The sequence below is a fragment of the Scyliorhinus canicula genome, chromosome 2 (genome assembly GCF_902713615.1).
Source record: "Scyliorhinus canicula chromosome 2, sScyCan1.1, whole genome shotgun sequence".
Taxonomy (NCBI): Eukaryota; Metazoa; Chordata; class Chondrichthyes; order Carcharhiniformes; family Scyliorhinidae; genus Scyliorhinus; species Scyliorhinus canicula.
In genome coordinates this window covers 253,448,334-253,469,096 of record NC_052147.1, presented here as the reverse complement: position 1 = coordinate 253,469,096, position 20,763 = coordinate 253,448,334, and the positions used below count along the sequence as shown (strand labels likewise).

General features: G+C 42.2%; 1 protein-coding gene across 10 annotated transcripts in view; it reads left to right on the top strand.

Moving 5' to 3' along the window:
* The window catches only part of gtdc1 (glycosyltransferase-like domain containing 1), a 459,381-nt gene extending 441,004 nt beyond the window's left edge, over positions 1–18,377 (top strand). For all 10 annotated transcript variants that reach the window (XM_038789963.1, XM_038789957.1, XM_038789967.1 and 7 more), the window contains one exon: positions 15,941–18,377. In XM_038789963.1, the coding sequence (XP_038645891.1) occupies positions 15,941–16,024 (84 nt within the window). In that variant the 3' untranslated portion in view covers positions 16,025–18,377. The remainder of the gene's footprint in view (positions 1–15,940) is intronic.
* The last annotated feature ends 2,386 nt before the right edge of the window (positions 18,378–20,763 follow it).

The window sequence follows — 20,763 nt, the reverse complement described above, 5'->3', positions numbered from 1 at the left end:
AACTTCTCGGGGATCTCTGACACTTGAATGGGTTGCTGATTAAAAGTTGTGGAATCTATCTTGCTAATGTCTGCCATTTAATGTACAGTTTATGGTGTGTTCGACCACAGTTTGCCCAATAATTCATGGTTGTCTTCTGTTAACTCTGAATGTTAGTATATACAATAGAAAGTATTGACTGTTTGCTTTGTTGACTCCTGTACAGCACATTTATTTTTGTTTAAAAACATGGAATCTTGTGGCTTTATTCTCGCAGTAAATAACTGGGAATTCAAACTTTGTCTACAACGTAAGTTTGGTCACTAAACAGATCGTAACAAAATATATATGTTGTTCTTAATAGTCATTGCTAATTAACCTAGTAATTAAAACTAAAAGACAAAAGTAACAATGCAAACAGTTCATACCTGAATTGCCTGACTTGAAATGGATTCAATATGGAATTGCAAAGGATCAGGTAGTTCATTTCACAGCAAATAGAGGACATGAGATAGAGTTTCTACTTTGATCTAAATCTGGGCATAAATTGTGCTCCAATTTACACCAGTTTTCTGAAGTCAGGTTATGATTTTCTGGCTTTTGCTCAGCTTCATTTCCTTAATCAAAAACATAAAATCTTCCATTAACCAACATTTTGCAACATGTTTTTGTTTACTTGATATTCCTTGATATATTTAAGCATGGTAATCTGGTGTGTTTTTATTAATACAGTTAAAAATGGGTTGATTACAAAAAAGAAACATTTTGAATAAATATCTAGTTTACGTTAAATAACTGAAAATAACTTTGAGAAACTGCACAGACTTTTTAATTCTTGTAAAGTAGCTGATCTCTTAGCACTTACATTTTTTGAATATTTAAACGTTTTAAACGTTAGAGTGCTAGTATTTTAATTTAAATCAGGACATAGAAGAGGGCATGAAAGCAGAACTAGCTAAAGTGAACTGGGAATTTTAAAAAGGTATTCTTGGGATGTGGGCGTTGTTGCTGGCTGGGCCAGCATTTGTTGCCTATCCCTAATTGCCCTTAGCCATTTCAGACGGGGCAGTTAAGCGTCAACCGTATCGCTGTGTGTGTCTGGAGTCACATGTAGGCCAGACCTGGTAAGGGCTGCAGATTTCCTTCCTTGATGGACATTAGTGAACCAGATCGGATTTTTATGTCAATCAACAATGGTTTCATGGTCATCATTATATTTTTAATTCCAGATTTTTTTATTGAATTCAAATTTCACCATCTGCCATGGTGAGATCCGAACCCAGGACCCCAGAACATTACCCTCGGTCTCTGAATTACTAATCCACCGACAATACCACTATGCCATTGCCTCGCCTTGTTCTTATGGAATAGGTCAATAAATGTTCAGTCACAGACATTTAAAGGGCTAATTCAGAATGCACAGAATAGACACGTTCCAATGCAAAAGAAAAATTCCAAATGGAGAGCCCACCACCATGATGAAATAAAACATTTGCAGTATTACACTTAAAAAAAACATGATGTGGCGATGCCAGCGTTGGACTGGGATGGGCACAGGAAGACGTCTGACAACACCAGGTTAAAGTCCAACAGGTTTGTTTTGAATCCCAAGCTTTCGGAGCACAGCTCCTTCATCAGGTGAAGGAAGAGGCAGGTTCCACATCCACATTTATAGACAAAATCAATGATGCAATGTGATACTTTGAAACTTTCGGGACTTGTGGGAGGAAATCGGAGTACTCGTAGGAAACCCACGCAGACACGAGGAGAAACATGCAGACTCCACAGACAGTGACCCAAACCGGGAATCGAACCCGGTATTCTCCCCTTCCCCCTTGATTATTATTTTTGCAATGCTATTAGTGTCTTCTACCATGAATACTGGCGCAAAGTACTTGTGCAACTCTGCTGCCATTTCCTGATTTCCCATTATTATTTCTCCAGTCTCATTCTCTCAGGCCCTATGCTCACTTTCACCTCTCTTCCTTTTTGTACATTTATTGAAGCTCTGACTATCCGTTTTGATCTGAGTAGCTAGTTTACCTTCATAGTTTATCTTCTCCCACTTTATTATTATTCTGGTCACCTTAAAGCGATTCGTTAATATAGTAAATGAAAAAGAATACCGAGAGAGAGAATAGGACCCCTCAAGGACCAAAGTGGACACGTGTGGGGCAGTAGGAGTTGGGCGAGGTTCCCAATGAATATTTCTCCTTTGTGTTTACCGTGGAGAAAGATATGAAGACTTGGGAATCTGGGCAGGTTAATGGCGACATATTGGGGACAGTTCCCAATTCTCCTGCCTTCTCCCGATAACCTGATCCCCCCCATTAATCAAAAACTTATCCATCTCTGTCTTAAAGACGCTCAATGATTTGGCATCCACAGCCTTCTACGGCAAAGGGTTCCACGGATTCACCACCCTCTGGCTGAAGAAATTCCTCCTCATTTCAGATTTAAAAGATCGTACCTTCAGTCTGAGGTTGTGGCCTCTTGATTCTAGTTTTTCCCACAAGTGGAAACATCCTCTCCATGGCCACTCGACCCAGGCCTCGCAGTATCCTGTAAATTTCAATAAGATCCCCCCTCATCCTTCTGAACTCCAATGAGTACAGACCCAGAGTACTCAACCGCTGCTCATATGGCAAACTCTTCATTCCAAGGATAAATCTTGTGGACCTCTGGACCCTTTCCAAGGCCAGCACATCCTTCCTTAGATACAGGGCCCAAAACTACTCACAATGCTCCAAACGCTCATAATGCTCCAGAGTCTTATACAGCCTCAACAGTATATCCCAGCTCTTGTATTCTAACCCTCTCAACATGAATGCTGACATTGCATTTGCCTTCCTAACTGCCAACTGAACCTGCACGTTAACCTTAAGAGAATCTTCAACTAGGACTTTGTGCTTTTGATTTCCTAAGCCTTTTCCAGTTTAGGAAATAGTCTCTGCCTCTATTCTCCCTAGACAAAGTGCATAACCTCACACGTTTCCACATTATATTCCATCTGCCACTTAGTTTGCTCACTCTCCTCGTCTGTGCAAGTCCTTCTGCAGCCCCCCTCAATACTACCTGTGCCTCTGCATATCTTTGTATCATCTGCAAACTCAGCAATAGTGCCCTCAGTTCAAAAGTATTACTACTTTTAGCTTGATCATATTTTGCTATTGATGCACAATCAATAACTCCAGAAGCGAGATTGGAGACAACTGAAGGCTTTATTGCACTAGATGTTTCCCCCAGCAGCGCAGGTACAGAAGGCAGCTGTTGGGGAGACACAGGCTCTTATACTCCGCCTTACTGGGTGGAACCAGCAGGCAGGCTTAACCAATGAAACAGCAGTCTTGGGTACCTCCCACACCAATGGTCTTACAGCATATTCAGAGGTACCGTAATCAATCAATTGCATAACATTGATCTAATACCGACTACCACAGCTATTAGATCAATGTTATGCAATTGATTGATTGATTTATTGTCACATGTATCGAAGTACAGTGAAAAGCCTTTTTCTGCGGCCAAGGGAACGTACACAGTACGTACACAGTGGACAAAAAGAATAATCGGCAAAGTACATTGACAGGTAGTGATTGATTACAGTGTGGAACTAAGGCCAAACACAGCAAATACATGAGCAAGAACAGCATAGGGCATCATGAATAGTGTTCTTACAGGGAACAGATCAGTCCGAGGGAGAGTCATTGAGGAGTCTAGTAGCTGTGGGGAATGTTAGGCTGTTTACTTAATCTTGCTCATTACTCTTATTAAATCTAATACGGCCTGCACCCTTGTAAATAGAATCCCTGCAGAAGGAGGCCATTCAGCCAATCGAGTCCGCACCGGCCCTTTGAAAAAGCATCCGACCTAGGCCACCTCCACCTTTGTTCTGAGATATATAATAGCTGAAAATTATTCTGAACACTTTTAAAATAAAACCTAATTTCTTTCTGATATGCTAGTCTACTTTGTGCAATCTGTATGCAAGTGAAAATCCCCCAATAAAGCAACACTACATGTTTGTCTCATTTTTGCTGCTACAGCCATGCCTATATACATCTTCCACGAGAGTCTTAAATCCTTTTCTATTTCAATATTTTACCTATAAAGACTCGAGTGTTTGTTTATTTATTATATCATCTAAGGTTACTCTTCCTCTCAGGCTGTTATTCTCCCTCTATCATTTCATTTCATTCCTGTAACGTTCATAACCTGACATATTTAGTTTGCAGGTCTGACCATCTTCTGCTTGAAATTTCTCCATCTTTTCTGATTGCGGGCCCATTTTAACATAGAACATACATAGAACGTACAGTGCAGAAGGAGGCCATTTGGCCCATCGAGAAAGCACCAACCCACTTTAGCCCTCACTTCCACCCTATCCCTGTAACCCAATAACCCCCCCCCTCACCTTTTTGCTCACTAAGTGCAATTTATCATGCTCAATCCACCTAACCTGCACGTCTTTGGACTGTGGGAGGAAACCGGAGCACCCCGAGGAAACCCACGCAGACACGGGGAGAATGTGCAGACTCCGCCATGACAGTGACCCAGAGGGGAATCGAACCTGGGACCCTGGCGCTGTGAAGCCATAGTGCTATCCACTTGCGCTTCCATGCTGCCTGGTTTTTGGGCAAATCAGTGTAAGAAAATCTAGGACCATGTACTTCTGCATTTGTACAGCTATTAACCAGCATTGGCACTCATCACAAGCTCAAAAAGGCCATAGACTGCTGCAAACAGTAAGGAACCTGGCAAGAACTTGATAGGGAAAGTGTTTTTTGCTAACTCACAACACAACATGAAATAATAGCAAGCTGACTCCCAGGACCAAGCCTGTTTTCTCAGCAACTTATTTTGTGGCTGTGAAACATTGACAACTTACATCTGTCAAGAAAAGAAGAATTTTCCAATCTCATCTGCGGCTCATTTATGGATACACCCTGGCAGGATAAAATCACAAATGCAGCAGACATCTCGAAAGCAGAGCTCCTGAGTGTGTTAATGCTCATTCAACAGAGGTGGCTTCATTGGCTCAGGCACATCCATTGTATTGAAGGCGATTGCATGCTGAAGGATTTTCTGTCAGCTGAGGTAGTCAGAGCCAGTCATCCATTGGGGCACCCAAAGTTCTGCTTCAAGGGTCCTTGCAAGTGTGAAATCAAGCCCTAAACTTTGATTATTGCACCTGAGAATCAGTAGCTGACAATGGAGGAAAATGGCAGTATCTCATATGGGCTGGCGTGTACCACCACGATGGCAGTGGCTCCACCAACTTGGTAACAGATGTAAACATGGAAAAAAACAACCCACAACGACACTTGGACCTTCATGAGCTGCATTGATGACAGAACCTGCCTCTCAATGATTGGCCTCTTCAGTCATTTGCAAAGGTGCGCTTTAAAAGACACCCCATCTGAAATGGATTGTATACCCCATGTCGATTATCCCTTGTAGACAACTGTTAAATCATACAAGTTAGGTTTTGTTTTCCGCATTCCTGGTGTGATGACATCAGATGAACATAATTAGAAGTAAGATGTGCAGTGCCTGAAATTGGGAGGAGTTTTTTTTGAGAAAGCAGAATTCGGTCGAGATAACGAATGTTGACTGTGGAACACTTGTCCTATTATAGCCAAATTATGACATGTTTTGTGCTCAAGTCTGTCAACCAGGAACCATGTTGAGTATAAGCCCTACACCCAGGAAAAAGTGCAAACTTTTCATCCCCTCTTTTGGACTAGATTTAGATCCAAAGGTTTGCGCCTCATGACTCTGCCCTGACCCCACAAACATCAGTGGGGTCAGGAGCGGAGGCTGTGAGTGGGCACATTTTAAAAGTGCAGTGTGCTAACCTTCTGCACAATCCTGTCTATTGAAAGGAATCTGAATTTCTGAATTGACAGCATTGTTCAATTGGTTTTTCTGATCTTTTACAGCAGAGATTTAAGATAAATTTTATTTATCAGCACTTACGAGCTAAAAGCCATGTAAAATGTTACAAAACAAATCAAAACAAATTCCCCATTGGTAGTTACTTGGACGATCTACTTATCAAATTTGGTAGCTCATGTAGCCTTTTTATATCCAGAGAGTATTCAGTCATGCTGCTCTCCTTGGCAATACTTCTGAGCACAGTAATGAACTCCACATGGTAAACACATGAACTAGTTCAGCTTAAGTTTAATTACTGTGATAGCAGAATTTTGCTTCAACTTTTGCTCTGCACCCCATGTCTTCCATATGGGTGAACATGTAGCCAAATGGGCTTCTAAATTTTAGAATGTTGTTGTCCTGAGATTTCTGTCATGATGAAAATGTTAATAGCTGATAAAGGCCTTCGAAAAAGTAGATTAAAAAAATAACTCTTTGCATTCGTATAGCATATTCAGGACCACCAGATATCCAAAAGCATTTTTACAGCCGGTAAAGTACTTTCAAAAGTGTAGTCACTATTATAATGTAGGAAATGTGGCAGTTAATTTTGCACGGAAAACTGCCACAAACCGCAGTGCACTATTAAGGGATAAATATTGGTGAAGAGACCAGGGATAACTCCACTACTCTTTGAAATAATCTCACGGGATCTTTTGTATCGACATAGCTAGTCAGCTGGAAGCTCAGTTTTTTTTAAACAATTTTATTGCGGTATTTTAGACATATAGAAAAAGTGACATTGTACAGGACAAAATAAAGAAGTTGAGACACAAATTAAACATAGTGCAAATCATGGCTCTGTTCACGCAAGGACCTGCCTCAATATCCCCCTACTCTGCCCAAACCCCCCACCCCCAGCTGACGCGGAGAAGTCAATAAATGGCTGCTATCTTCGGGCGAACCCTAATAGCGAACCTCTCAAGGCGAACTTGACTTTCTCTAGGCCAAGAAAGCTCGCCATGTGCGATAGCCATACCTCAGCCCTCGGGGGCTTTGAGTCCCTCCGTGCTAACAGTATTCGTCACCGGGCTACCAGGGAAGCAAAGGCCAGAACGTCGGCCTCTCTCTCTTCCTGGACTCCCGGGACCTCCGAAACCCCAAAGATTGCCACCTCCGGGCTCATTACCACCCCAGCTTTACCATGCAGAAGGAGGCCACTTTGGCCCATCAACTTTACACTTGCTCTCTGAGAACTTTCTACTCAGGGCAGCATGGTGGCGCAGTGGTTAGTGCTGCTGCCTCACGGCGCCGAGGTCCCAGGTTCGATCCCGGCCCTGGGTCACTATCCGTGTGGTGTTTTCACATTCTCCCCGTGTTTGCGTGGGTTTCGCTCCCACAACCCAAAGATGTGCAGCATAGGTGAAATGGCCATGCTAAATTGCCCTAAATTGGAAAAAATGAATTGGGCACTCTAAATTAAAAAAAAAACTTTCCACTTTATCCCCTTAACCTTGCATGTTCTTTTCAGATAGCAATCCAATTCCTATTTGAATACTTGGGTTGAGCCTGACTCCACCACTCTCTCAGGAAGTTTGTTCCAGTTTCCAAACACCCTCTGAATGAAAATAATTTCCTCACATTAGTTTTACTTTTGCCAATTATTTTGAATTTGTTTGCTCTAATTCTTGACGTTCTCTTGATTGGGAACAGTTTCTCACTTTACCTTGTCCATACTATCAGCATCTTGAATCTCTATCTCTATGAAGTCTCTTCTCAGCCTTCTTTTCTCCAAGGAAAACAGTCCCAACCTCTCCAATGTAACCTACCCTCCAACCTGCAGTTCTTATCCCTGGAATCATTCTTCTGAATCTCCTCTGTGCTTCCCGAATGCTTCATGCAGTCCTCCAGATGAGGCCTAACTGATGTCTTATACATCCAACATGACCTCAATGCCATTATTAATAACGACTGGGATACAAGATGATCGCTCAACATAGAATCCCTTCAGTGCAGAAGGAGGCCATTTGGCCCATCAAGTCTGCACTGATCCTCCAAAAGAGCATCCTACCTAGGCCCACTCCCTTCCCATTTCCCTGTAACCCCATAACCCCACGTAACACTTTGGACACGAAGGGGCAATTTAGAACAACAAAGAACAAAGAAAATTACAGCACAATTATTTGGCCCTCCCAGCCTGCACTGATCCAGATCCTTTATCTAAACCTGTTGCCTATTTTCCAAGGATCCACTTCACTCTGTTCCCCACCCATTCATATATATGTCCAGATGCATCTTAAATGATGCTATCGGGCCCGCCTCTACCACCTCCGCTGGTAAAGCGTTCCAGGCACCCACCACCCTCTGCGTAAAAAAACTTTCCACGCACATCTCCTTTAAACTTTCCCCCTCTCACTTTGAAATCGTGACTCCTTGTAATTGACACCCCCATTCTTGGAAAAAGCTTGTTGCTACCCACCCTGTCCGTACCTCTTATAATTTTGTAGACCTCAATCAGGTCCCCCCTCAACCTCTGTCTTTCCAACGAAAACAATCCTAATCTATTCAACCTTTCTTCATAGCTAGCACCCTCCATACCAGGCAACATCCAGGTGAATCTCCTCTGCACCCTCTCTAAAGCATCCACATCCTTCTGGTAATGGGGCGACCAGAACTGCACGCAGTATTCCAAATGTGGCCTAACCAAAGTCCTATACAACTGTAACATGACCTGCCGGCTCTTGTACTCAATACCCCGTCCGATGGAAGCAAGCATGCTGTATGCCTTCTTGACCACTCTTTCGACCTGCGTTGCCAAGTTCAGGGTACAATGGACCTGAACTCCCAGATCTCTCTGTACATCAATTTTCCCCAGGACTCTTCCATTGACCGTATAGTCTGCCCTTGAGTTAGATCTTCCAAAATGCATCACCTCGCATTTGCCTGGATTGAACTCCATCTGCCATTTCTCTGCCCAACTCTCCAATTTATCTATATTTTGCTGTATTCTCTTGACAGTCCTCCTCACTATCTGCAACTCCACCAATCTTAGTATCATCTGCAAACTTGCTCATCAGACCACTTATACCTTCATCCAGATCATTTATGTATCTCACAAACAACAGTGGTCCGAGCACGGATCCCTGTGGAACACCAGTAGTCACTTTCCCCCATTTTGAGACACTCCCTTCCACCACTACTCTTTGTCTCCTGTTGCCCAGCCAGTTCTTTATCCATCTAGCTAGTACACCCTGAACCCCATACAACTTCACTTTTTCCATCAACCTGCCATGGGAAACTTTATCAAATGCTTTACTGAAGTCCATGTATATGACATCTACAGCCCTTCCCTCATCAATTAGCTGACACTTCCTCAAATAATTCTATTATGTTTGTAAGACATGACGTCCCTGCACAAAACCATGCTGCTTATCACTGATAAGTCTATTTTCTTCCAAATGTGAATAGATCCTATCCCTCAGTACCTTCTCCAACAGTTTGCCTACCACTGACGTCAAGCTCACAGGTCTATAATTCTCTGGATTATCCCTGCTACCCTTCTTAAACAAAGGGACAACATTAGCAATTCTCCAGTCCTCCGGGACCTCACCCGTGCTCAAGGTTGCTGCAAAGGTATCTGTTAAGGCCCCAGCTATTTTGTCCCTCACTTCCCTCAGTAACCTGGGATAGATCCCATCCGGTCCTGGGGTCTAGTCCACCTTAATGCCTTTTAGAATACCCAAAACATCCCCCTTCCTTATGCCGACATGACCTAGAGTATTTAAACATCCATCCCTAGCCTCAACATCTGTCATGTTCCTCTCCTTGGTGAATACCGATGCAAAGTACTCATTAAGAATCTCACTCATTTCCTCTGACTCCACGCATAAATTACCTCTTTTGTCTTTGAGTGGGCCAATCCTTTCTCTAATTACTCTCTTGCTCCTTATATACGAATAAATGGCTTTGGGATTTTCCTGTTAGCCAAAGATATTTCATGACCCCTTTTATTGCACGTTAGAGATTTGCCCTACTTTCCCGATATTCCTCCAAAGCTTCATCAGTTTTGAGTCGCCTCGATCTTATGTATGCTTCCTTTTTCATCTTAGCTAGTCTCACAATTCCACCCGTCATCCATGGTTCCCTAATCTTGCCATTTCTATCCCTCATTTTCACAGGAACATGTCTGTCCTGCACTCTAATCAACCTTTCCTTAAAAGATTCCCACCTTTCAAATGTGGATTTACCCTTAAACAGTTGCTCCCAATCCACATTCCCGAGCTGCTGCCGAATTTTGTCATAGTTGGCCTTTCCCCAATTTAGCACTCTTCCTTTAGGACCACTCATGTCTTTGTCCATGAGTATTCTAAAACTTACGGAATTGTGATCGCTATTCCCAAAGTAATCACCGACTGAAACGTCAACCACCTGACCGGGATCATTCCCCAATACCAGGTCCAGTATGGCCCCTTCCCTAGTTGGACTATTTACATACTGCTCTAAAAAACTCTCCTGGATGCTCCTTACAAATTCTGCTCCATCTACGCCTCCAACACTACATGAGTCCCATTCAATGTTGGGGAAGTTAAAATCTCCCATCACAACCACCCTATTGCTCCTACATTGTTCTATAATCTGTCTACATATTTGTACCTCTACTTCACGCTTGCTTTTGCGAGGCCTATAATAAAGTCCCAACAATGTTACTGCACCCTTCCTATTTCTTAGCTCTATCCATATTGCCTCAGTGCTCGAATCCTGCATCGTGCCCTCCTTAATCACAGCTGTGATATCATCTCTGACTAGTAATGCAACTCCTCCACCCCTTTTACCTCCCTCTCTATCCCTCCTGAAGCATCTATACCCTGGGATATTTAGTTGCCAGTCTTGCCCTTCCCTCAACCAAGTCTCAGTAATACCAAGAACATCATATTCCCAGGTACTAATCCAAGCCCTGAGTTCATCTGCCTTACCTGCTACACTTCTCGCATTAAAACAAATGCACCTCAGACCACCTGTCCCTTTGCGATCATCATCTCTTCCCTGTCTACTCTTCCCCTTAGTCACATTGAGTTTATTAGTACCTTACTGGCTTTAATTGCTGCCTCTTTACTGACCTCTAATTTCCTAATCTGGTTCCCATCCCCCTGCCACAATAGTTTAAAACCTCCCCAACAGTGTTAGCAAAAGCACCCTCGAGGACATTGGTTCCAGTCCTGCCCAGGTGTAGACCTTCCGATTTGTAATGGTCCCTCTGCCCCCAGAACCGGTTCCAATGTCCCAAAAATCTGAACCCCTCCCTCCTGCACCATCTCTCAAGCCACGTATTCATTCTGACTATTCTTAAATTTCTACTCTGACTGTTTCGTGGCACGGCCAGTCCATCTAACCTGCACATCTTTGGATTCTGGGAGGAAACTGGAGCACCCGGAGGAAACCCACAAAGACATGGGGAGAACGTGCAAACACCACACAGAGTTACCCAAGGTAGGAATCGAACCCAGGTCCATGGCGCAGTGTGCTAACCACTGTGTCACCCACCTTCGATTACTTATGTACATATATACTGAGGTCCCTCTATTCCTGCACCTCCTTTAGAGTTTCTCCCTTGATTTTCTACTGCCTTTTCATATTCATCCTCCCAAAATAAATCACCTCTCGCTTCTCTGCATTAAACTTTAACTGCCACTTGCCTGCCCTATCCACCTGCATGCCCATGATCTTTTGGATTTCAAGAATACCCTTAGCATAGTTGACGTTTCCAATCTTCGTATCATCTACAAACTTTGAAATTGTGCCCTAAACACAGCCTCCAGGTCATTGATATATATCAGGAAGAACAAGGGTCACATCACTGACCCCTGGGGAAACCCGTCTACAAACCCTCCTTCAATCTGAAAAGTAATTATTTCACTACTCTCTGTTTCCTGTCACTCAGTCAATTTCTTATCCAAGTGCCCACTTTCCCTTTCATTCCATGAGCTAGAATTCTGATTGCAAGTCTGTTATGTGGCACTGTACCAAATGCCTTTTGGAAATTCACGTACACCACATCAACCACCCTTGTCAACCTTTTCTGTTACCTCCTCAAAAACTCCAGCAGGGCGATTAAACATGATTTTTCCTTAATTAATCCATGCTGGCTTTCCTTAATTATCCTGCACTTCTCTAAGTGACTATTATTTTATTTCCTGAACTATAGTTTCCAGAAATTTCCCGATCACTAAAGTCAAACTGATTGGTCTGGAGTTTCCAGCTTTATCTATAGACCCCATTTTGAACAAGGGTGTAACATTCACAATTCTCCAGTCCTCTGGCACCACCCCTGTATCTTTAGATACACCTTAGAGGTGTATCTAAGGAAGACTGAAAGATTATCACTCGTGCCTCTCCAATTTCAACCTTGACTTCCCTGTGTACTCTTAGTTGAATCTCATCTGATCCTAACATCTCATTTGATAGACAGCATTCCGACAGTGCAACAATCCCTAAGTATTGCACTCGAGTATCAGTATTTTAAAAATACAAACGGTATTCTAGGCCTATCTACTCAACTTCCAGACTCCCAGTTCCCTTCCGTTTGCCGCCTACCTCCGAAATTAAAAACTCCTCAAATGGTCCTCTTCATCTGTATCTTTGCATTCACCCATTTAACTATCACTGTTTTTTCTTTTACTCCTTCTACTGCGCAATGGGGGCAGCATGGTGGTTAGCATAAATGCTTCACAGCTCCAGGGTCCCAGGTTCGATTCCCGACTGGGTCACTGTCTGTGCGGAGTCTGCACGTCCTCCCCATGTGTGCGTGGGTTTCCTCCGGGTGCTCCGGTTTCCTCCCACAGTCCAAAGATGTGCGGGTTAGGTGGATTGGCCATGATAAATTGCCCGTAGTGTCCTAAAAAGTAAGGTTAAGGGGGGGTTGTTGGGTTACGGGTATAGGGTGGATACGTGGGTTTGAGTAGGGTGATCATTGTTCGGCACAACATCGAGGGCCGAAGGGCCTGTTCTGTGCTATACTGTTCTATGTTCTCTGTTCTATTCCTTTTGTTGTGTCTAGAAAATGCTGAGTGCTGTACACAAACAGCATTATAGAAAGTTGTTACAATACATAGGGTCCTGCAGTCCTACAATTCTCCACCACTATTCACACCCCCATCATGATTCAAGCCTCACTTGCGCCTCCATTTCCTTCACCACTCTCTTAAACACACCATAGAAATGCAAGTTGTTGCTATACAATGAACAGGAAAGAGTCAGTGGTATAGTGGTACAGGTGCAGAGGGTACAGGAACATGCCAGCTGGGAAAGGATCACTGTAGTGGGGTAAGTTTAGTAGTCGGGGCTGGTTTAGCACAGTGGGCTAAACAGCTGGCTTGTAATGCAGAACAAGGCCAGCAGCGCGGGTTCAATTCCCGTACCAGCCTCCCGAACAGGCACCAAAATGTGGCGACTAGGGGCTTTTCACAGTAACTTCACTGAAGCCTTCTTGTGACAATAAGCTATTATTATTATTATTATTATTATTATTATTATAAGGGAGGCCATGGCAAGGTTTGAAGGAAAGGCACGAATCTTAAAGCCAATTGCCTGGGAAATGGAGAACCTATGGAGCTTGCAGCATATGAGGTGATTGAGTACCTGCAATATATGAGTAAATGAAAGAGGCAGTGGAAGTAGACATAGGCAGAAATGCATTGAGCACAGAATATTATTTCTAAAATTGCATTTATATAGTGTCTTTTATGATCCTCCAAAGTCCCAAAGCATTTTACAGCTAATGAAGACCTGTTGAAGTGTATTGAGTTTGCACAGAGCAAGCTCCCACAAACAACAATATGATAGTGACCAGATAATCTATTTCATGAAAATGCAGCAGGTCTGGCAGCCTGTGTAGAAAATGAAGCAGCGTTACTGGCGATAATGTTTTAAACAGGCGATAGCTCCAGCCTGGGTGAGAAGTCGGGGCCGAACACTCCTCCGCAGAGCCGGAAAACCACGTCCAGATTTTATGGTCTTCAGGCTATTAATTGCCTGAGGTCGTAGATTCCATTCCCCCGCCCCTGGCAAGATGTCCTGCCTCCAAGAGCTTCTGACCAACCAGAAGGCTGACAATTCTCTAGTCTCAACAATGCCACCGGGAGTGGTGGAGTCACTGCTGGGACACTGCAATCAAACTCCCAACTAGGATCAATGGACCTGGAGGGACCCCAAGCCCCCATGAACACACAGGATAACCTCGCCATGTGGTGTGCTTCACTGTTAAAATACCAGTGGCAATGAGAGGAGGCAATCTTGAGTCCAGTTAGCTGAGTGCCCAGTCATAAGATGAGGTGCTGTTTCTCGGGCTTGCGCCATGCTTCCTTGGAACATTTCAACTGGCTGAAGACCAGCAAGGTGGAGTGGAGTAAGGGGGAGAATTAAAATAGCAGGCAACTGGAACCTCAAAGTTATGCTTTCAGACTGAAAGGAGGTTTTCCGCAAAGTGGTCAGGCAGTTTGCATTTGGATCCCCGATGTAGAGGAGACCACATCACGTTCAGTAAATACAATATAATAAAATGTAAAAATTACTGTAAATTTAAAAATTACTGTAAATGTAAATTTTGCCTTCACTTGGAAGGAGTGTTTTGGGACCTTGGATGATGAGCCAGGAGGAGGTAAAAGAGCAGGTATTGCAAAGAGAGATGGCACGGAAGTGATTGAGGAGTGGACCAGGGCAACATCCCCTGTTCTTATTTGTAACTGTGCCTTTCATGTCCGGCTGACAGGTTTAACGTCGCCACAAGATGACACATCCAACTGTGCAGTACTCCCTCAGTATTGCACTGGTGTGTCAGCTGTGTTTCTTTATTGAAGTCCTGGAACGGGATTTTTATTAATTTAAACCCACAACCTTGTGACTCACGAGGCAAGGGGTCTACCAACAGAGCCAAGGCTGCCACTTGAACAGAATTGTTCAAGGCAGCAGAGAGAATGCGGAAAGAGTCAATTCTTGCCATCATTGTTAGAATAACATATGCTTTTCTTTTCACAAACAAAGTGCCACAAGATCACATTCGCAGAGCATTTTTAATTCTGGAAGCAGCTGCATTTTGTTCTGTCCCCTAATGTTTAGCACAACCTTAGCATGAGTAAAAGGATTGCCGGATTATCTCACCCACTACTGAGAAAAGATGGCCGACAAATAAATCTCTCCCACTTGCTCTCATTCTGTGCTCTGCATTCCAGGTGAGAATGCACAGAGAAATCCCCATTGACACTGCTGCCTTGTTCTGTTCCATTGTAAACTTGTCACTGAAAATCAACCTGTCGTGAGAATCATTAGCTTTGTTTTTACTCATTAACAACAGCAAGACACCAAGCCTGAACCTGATGTTGTGCATAACATGGGCATGATCAGTAACTTGTCAACTTAAAGAAACGGGTGAATACGAGCAAAGGTTATAACCTGAGATCCTCCGCCTAACGAGAGCGATGCAGTTTTGTGTGTCCTAACAATTATTTACATTTGCTTTATATTTTAATTCGACAAAATCAGTGTTGATCCCCTGCTGCTTGAGCTTAGAAAATGCACTGGTTTTGATTGAAGGCTTTTACAGCTGCTGTCAATAGCATTGCCCTTCCCATGGCACAAATTCATTTTGCAGTGCAGAATAATGTCCTAAGATTTTCTTTTTCACCTTTCTTAAGTTGAAACACAGTATTACCATTAGGCTATTGCATCTAACAGCTCAGGCAAAGCCAGTCAGAAAACTATGGGGTATACTGCATGAAGGATGGGAGTCCCCCTGCTTTACTGTAAGAACTACAGAACCAGGCAAGCTCAACACAAGTTAGTAAATGATCCTGTGACAATGACAGTTAGAAGTCATCATTTTGTAACTATGCCACTGGGTCATGAACATTTGTGTGCATTTACGTTTCAGGCTTTTCATTGTCATTAAGCTGTGTTTATGTGTAAAAGAACAGCATAGATGAAAATGTGTAACCTGTAAAATGCAGGTTTTTTTGAATACTTTTGGGTACTTTAAAGATGTAGAGATGTAAAAGAAATTCCTTTGTTCTTAAAAAGTTTCTTTTCTTTTATATAGGTTGACTTGGCTCGCTTTTCCTGGGTTGTTCTTCGTGGCAAATTCAGGTCTCTGCTCGCAGCAGAAGCTAGAGAAGATTTGTGACAGATGGGTTTAAGTCACAAACTTGCAGCCTTAGGCAGAATCTGTGGAAGTTTCCAGAGTGTGCCCATATTTACCTGATCAGAGAGAAAGAAAATCTGCAGAGGAAGCTGAGCCTGGCTGCTTGTCATAGCTGACACAGAGCCATCTGCCACAAACCTGTGGCGGCTTTAGATCTCCGATCCCTGCCACCACCCAACCCAAATTAAATACAGATTCATAGCAAAGTTACGATGGTTACACATGTCCCTGTTTCACAAGCAGGAGACTATCTGTTCAAAAATATGTGGCCTGTTGTGTAACCACATTCATGTATCCCATATGTGGTGCCACATTGAATTTCCGGTCGAATCTGTTTTTATCCTTTGTACTGTATGACATGGTGCCTAAATACTTTCTTCTTGTGGACTTGATGGCAGCCAAGCTGCAGCTTCAAAAGCTCACACTTGGCTGTGTTTATACCTAGGTTGCCAGGTTATCGCTCCAGTCCTGTCATGTCCTCAAAGGGCCACAGGGTCTGAAAGGAGGATCAGAGTGCTAGCGGACTAATTGGGCAGCCATCCATGAATTGTTTTCAGGCAAAGATTGCTTCAGTCTCTCCTTTTTTTTTATTGTGAATTAATCAGTGTGGTGCAAGGGTTCTTTAGCAAAGGTATTAATAAGACGTCTGGCAGGTATTCCCTTGATTCACAGTGTTGCATTTGCAATTAATTAAACTTAAGGAAAGCTAAAAGATAAACAGCTGCAATTCAAACTAGTGTTGAGAGTATGTTGTGTGGTGCCATCTATTTGATGCACTGAAAACAGGGATGTTTTCTTCCTCTCCCCATGCAGACGGTAGGCACTATCAAAATCTACCTCCAACAAACTGATTCAGAACTGACTATAGCTGCAAGCAGATGCAGACTCAAGTACTTGAATGAAAAGCAGAATTAAAGGATAAAGGTTTGCTGGAGTAAATATTAAATAAATGTCCAGAAATTTTCAGCATCAGCATTGTAGTATTAATTAACACTTGCCCAAAAGATTGGCGAATAGAGCCCTTTTACTTCTTGAATACCTCACAGCTATGTCACGACGCGAAGGTTTTTTAAAAATCATGCAGTAGTGCTGTTTGGGGTCATAGCTTTCTTCTCAGCATCTCTTCAGTGATAGTGTTGCTCTGTCGCTTACAGCAATGTTTTTTTGGCTTTTAGATAGACTTGGCTTTTTACTCTGGAACGCTGATTGTATGACACCAGGCCAGGAAAATATAAGCAGCAGTAAAAAAAAAAACTTGGCGAGATAGGACACAATGAATCTCTAGTTTATGTACTTAATTTTAAGAAAAATGTTTTATGAGTAATGTTGTTTGTTAGGAGCAGAATGTGCTTAACTGTGGCATTAATAGACTTCGCAGAGGTTACTCAGGCCCCTGGGTACATCACAAAACTGTCCTCCTACACGATAGAGCGTGCAGCTGCAATTTAGCCCCAGGCACACCTACCCACAGTCACTATCTAATGCATTTTACATTTGTGCAGATGAAAAAGAGGAGGACTTTGCACTCTTTGTTCCTTTGTACCTCACATCAGCTGCCACATGGAAACTGTAGTGTAGGTTTTTCTTTGTCTTTAATCTGTAATTAGGAATTCTGTGTATAGTCTCTTCATTGTGGTTGCCTTCGGAGTTGACAAATATACAAATATTACTAAGGGATCACGGTAGTCAAGTATAAGGAATAGAATAATACATTATAGCAGGCCTGGGAAGTTTTGGGAGGAGCATTCGCTGTTCCCAAATGTAATTCTCACCTAAATGAATCACTGTGCTGCAAGATATAAACACTTCCTATGTTCAAAACACCAAAAGAAGAAAAGGGATTGAAAGAAATAATGTTCAGGAATAAATTCTTCCACCTGGTTCCGACGTCAAAACAAGAAGACATTAATGCAATTTTTTTCATCATGACTGAAAGTGTCAGATTGATTCAGATGCGCACATTTGCAGTGCTAAGACTGTGCACTCTCAAATCACAGTGGTGAGGGATGTAAATAAAAAAAGCTTTGGTAGCAGCTCATTTTAAGTCAACAGTGGTTCTTTTGACATAATTAACCCTTGATGGGCTATCAAGTAATTGTGGAGTGATGTAAAAAATGCTAAATAGATACTCAATTTAAAAGGATTTGTTCACTTTAATAATATGTCCCATGCTAGCTTGAAGTTGAAGGAACGCTGCTAACAGTTCCATTTACATTCTGTTGATGTGGTTATTGCTCTGTTAACACAAACAGTGAGATTGTTTTTATTTTTAAATCCCTATTGAGTTGGCCTGCAGGAATAGCTTTAAAAAAAATTAAAAACATTTGAAAAGCCATCGATGTATGTTGCCTTTTTATTTCACACAGTTCTACACAATGTTTACAATGAATCACACTATACCATTTTCTGAAACCATTTACAGGATGATTGCTTTTCTGATCAGAAGTATTTAGGAAAACCACAGCACAAGTAACTCCTCAACTTGAATTCTGTGATTAAAATGTATTAATCAGATCATATGATTGAGGCAACACACCACTTCCATCAATCAAATCAGTTTTGTTGCACCCTTTGTTCTCTGTGTAACAGGCCTCAATCTAAGGATCCTTTGTGTTTGATTTATAAAGTTACATTACAAAAGGGTTTTAAGATTTCCCTGCAGTCTTTTCTTTAACGGGACCTTTTGATCCTGAACCTGCTGTGGCTAGTGAAATCCTCACCCATTCTTGAGCACCCCCACATCATTGGAATTTGAATAGACCTACCTGAAGGTCTTAACTCTCCGTACAGCATTAGTTGTCCTTCAGTTTGGTCTATTGTTCCTGTGGACAGAAGGGGGTCTCGGGGCACCTTTTGTGCATCTCTTGAGTGACCAAAGGTGCTTTCTATGTGAGTTATATTCCCCTGGAAATAAATAACCAGGAAGAAAGAAATCCATTTACCTCATTTCCTGCTATCTGTGTTTAGAGCAGAGGAGCAGGGGGTCATCTTCACACACTAGTCTACCTTAATACCTTCAGACATTAGATGCATAGAAACTCACTGAATGACTCCTAAACTTTCATTGCATGCATCATCCCCTACTGTGCTGTGTTACAAATCACATTGACAAGGAGCTTTCACCCCCACCCCCTCGACTGAATTTTTAGTTTTGTTTAAATTTACATAAGGATCTTTTGTGTATTAGTTTATTTCCATGTCAGTACATTGTACTGGGGTCTTGTGCATAACAATCCAACAAAAAACTTTACTAACATTCCAGATTTGGTTTAAAAAAAAAGTTTTGTAATCATTAAACAAAAGGAGAAAAATAACAAGGACAATCTGCCCATTGGTCACATTGAAATATTTGTTCTTTCAGATTAGATTTAGTGAATTGTTTTATACATTCAAACACTCCATTCCTTGCAATGTTATTTTAAGGCTGCTCTACACAATCCTACTGCATGCTAATAATTGGTGCATTCGTTTTTGAGGTTTAGGGTTCTTAGTTTGGCTTCTACTGCTTGAAGAGGCAAGTGACAGGCTTGTTATTGGAGTGAATTTTCTCAGTATCGACTGATAGTAAAGGCCCTTGGATAGTAAAGAATTCCACCTAATAAGCAGGGAAAGCTGATATAGCTCAATCACTCGACAACAAGCATTCCTCCTGTCAGCTGGTAACAGAACAATATGGATAGCCGGTTTCAAAAAGTGTGCCGAAGATCATTCCACTCTCATCACCAATGAAAGCACATATGCCATGTCGGGCAAAAAAGTAAAAGATAATAGGGAACAATCCAGGGTTTGGAAATAATAGATTTTCTTTAAAAATGATCTTCCTCTCTTTGCTGTGCTCAAAATACCACAAATTTCCATTTCCATGGTATCTCATTGGCTTGCTTAACAGTTAAAATGATAATGATAATCTTTATTATTGTCACAAGTAGGCTTACATTACATTGTCACAAGTAGGCTTACATTACAGTGCAATGAAGTTACTGTGAAAATCCCCTAGTCGCCACAGTCGTGCGCCAGTTTGGGTACACTGAGAGAAAATTCAGAATGTCCAATTTACCTAACAAGCACATCTTTCGGGACTTGTGGGAGGAAACCAGAGCATCCGAAGGAACCCACACAGATATGGGGAGAACATGTAGACCGGTCCGCACAGACAGTGACCCAAGCAGGAATCGAACCTGGAGCTGTGAAGCAACAGTGCTAACCACTGTGCTACTGTGCCACCCTTTTCATTGGTATAAAAGCATACAAAAATGAAATGTCTACACAAAGTAAGATTGACACTTTCACCGTTATAAGTGGAAGCCCAATAATCTCAATATTCCAAAAATCAGTGAAAGGTTAGTTGGTTAGCCCTGAAATCAATTTTGTTTTCATCTTCTGAATATTTGTGCTTAAATGATAGGAATGATGGTACTTCTAATAGAAATAATCTGGAATTAGAGGAATTGCCATTGATAGTAATCATTGAAGATTTAGCTAGCACAAACTTGACTACCCTTGTGTTCTCTTTAGCCCATTATTGATTTTTTTTTGAGAAGGTAACAGAGTAGAAAATGGTAGACAGGATGTAATTCATCTGGAATTTCAAATGCCCTTTGATAAGGTGCCCAATCATAGACTAGTAAGGTAAGAAAATGTGGAGCTGGGGGACAAGTTGCAGAATGGATTGCTAGCTGTCTTCAAGACAGAAAGCAGAGTAAAGGATGGTTATTCAGAGT